At 28.4% G+C, this 1,953-nt stretch overlaps 1 protein-coding gene across 1 annotated transcript; it reads left to right on the forward strand.

Annotated features, from left to right (window-relative positions):
- The first annotated feature begins 11 nt into the window (after nt 1-11).
- Nucleotides 12-1,941, forward strand: LOC112454832 (odorant receptor 46a-like). Its single transcript, XM_025016428.1, has 5 exons — nt 12-161; nt 435-773; nt 1,043-1,247; nt 1,409-1,564; nt 1,848-1,941. Exons 1-5 carry the CDS (start codon nt 37-39, stop codon nt 1,893-1,895), a joined length of 873 nt encoding a protein of 290 aa, XP_024872196.1. The 5' UTR covers nt 12-36; the 3' UTR covers nt 1,896-1,941.
- Nucleotides 1,942-1,953: the final 12 nt, after the last annotated feature.

Raw genomic sequence — 1,953 nt, forward strand, 5'->3', positions numbered from 1 at the left:
TATGCCACGTTGGCATCGGTAGTTTCGTGCTCTAAAATGCTTAGTTTGTTAGTAAATCGGAAAAACATTAACATGTTAACCAACGTACTTCTTGAGGAACCGTATAAAACGTTGGAAGTCGACGAAATGAGAATTCGATATAAATTCGATAGACTCATATAGTAAGTTTTACTGCCTGACAAGAGATTACTTTCTAGAATAAATTAAATATATAAATTTAAAAAAAGTTTATTGTACAACATTTTTATTTTACTTTTTGATATAAAAATTATAAATATTTAGTATTATATAATGTGTGACATCTAATTATTATACAAGTGCATACAGTACAATGTGTAAGTACAATTATTACAAATTACAGTTTTTAATAATGTATTGTTAATAGAAGCTGTATTAAACAAATTAGTGTAATTATCTCCACAGTCATTTTGCAGTATCAATACATTCCGCTATATTATTTTGGTGGAAACAACTGGCGTGTGTTTCACCGTAACGTCCTTGTTCACGGTGTTCAGAAAAGGAGATCTAACATATAGAGCATGGCTGCCGTATGACTATTGTTCGTCCACCATCGTATTTTGTCTCACGTACGCTCATCAACTTATTAGCCTATCGGTTGGATCACTCGTCAATGTGGCTTATGACAGTCTCATTTGTGGATTAATGGTGCACATTTGCTGCCAGTTTGAGATTTTAGAATGCCGATTGAGCAAAATATCAAATAATTTCAATACTCTTCGCGACTGTGTACGTCATCACGACAGTATATTAAAGTTAGTTTTATCTTATTATTCTGAAAATATCTTATACATTTAACTGAAAAAGAAAAAGTAACAGGGAGCACATATTATAATTTAAAAAAAACTTTTTTTAAATATATTTGCATACACTTTTTTGATTCGAAGTATTTTGATATAACTTCTTTTTGAAATGCACTGTGAAATGGTACTACATTTTTGCACATTGTTATATCTTTTATCTTCGACTTTAAATTTCTCTTAATTAATTTCGAAAAGGCGGTTACGTAATATGCATTTTATAGGTATGCACTCAAATTAAACAGTAAATTCAAAATGACTATCGCCATGCAATTTGTAGTGAGCACGTTGGTGGTATGTTCCAATTTGTATCAAATGACTAAATCAACAGCTTTAAATACGAGTTATCTTCCCTTACTATTGTACATGTTTTGCATGTTGACACAAATTTTCATTTATTGTTGGTACGGAAACGAAGTAAAGTTAAAGGTACGCATAATAAAGTTGTTGCGCATTTTTCAAATTAAAAAATACAAAATATATGTAATTTTGAATTAAAATTTACATATTTATGTAATAATACATTATTTTTGTAAGTAAGTTCTTTAAACCTGAAAAATTAACAACATTGTCTATGGTTTGAAATATAGAGCACTCAACTGCTCAACAACATTTTTGCGATGGATTGGATAACGATGGATAGAAATCTCAAAGAAGGTTTATTATTCATTATGACTCGTGCAGCAGTTCCAATAGAATTTACCAGCGCTTATGTTCTGTCTATGAATCTCGATTCTTTCGTTGGGGTTAGTAAAGAAATTAATTTGCAATTTCATAAATTATATATTTTATGATAATGTATGTATTTTACTGGTGCAATTAACAATAGATTTTTATTTTTAAATATTTTGTTTAGTTTTGGAAAGTAAGGAAATAAACAATTTATAAGAAAATTAGTTGGAAAATTATTGTGACGTATCAGTAAATATTGCGATAACAGTTATATAATGTTTAACAAAGTACTTGTATTAGACAAATGTAATAACAAATTGTAAAATAAAATACAAGTTTTGTTTATATTTGTTACAGTTACTTAAGACGTCATATTCAGCTTACAACATTCTAAAACAAGTATAAGAGTTACGAGTATCAAGTACAAATAAAATTGAGATTACTAAAATGTTTTCCAATATAT

This window comes from Temnothorax curvispinosus, unplaced genomic scaffold (genome assembly GCF_003070985.1).
Source record: "Temnothorax curvispinosus isolate PA1 unplaced genomic scaffold, ASM307098v1 QBEX01005429.1, whole genome shotgun sequence".
NCBI classification, from domain to species: Eukaryota; Metazoa; Arthropoda; class Insecta; order Hymenoptera; family Formicidae; genus Temnothorax; species Temnothorax curvispinosus.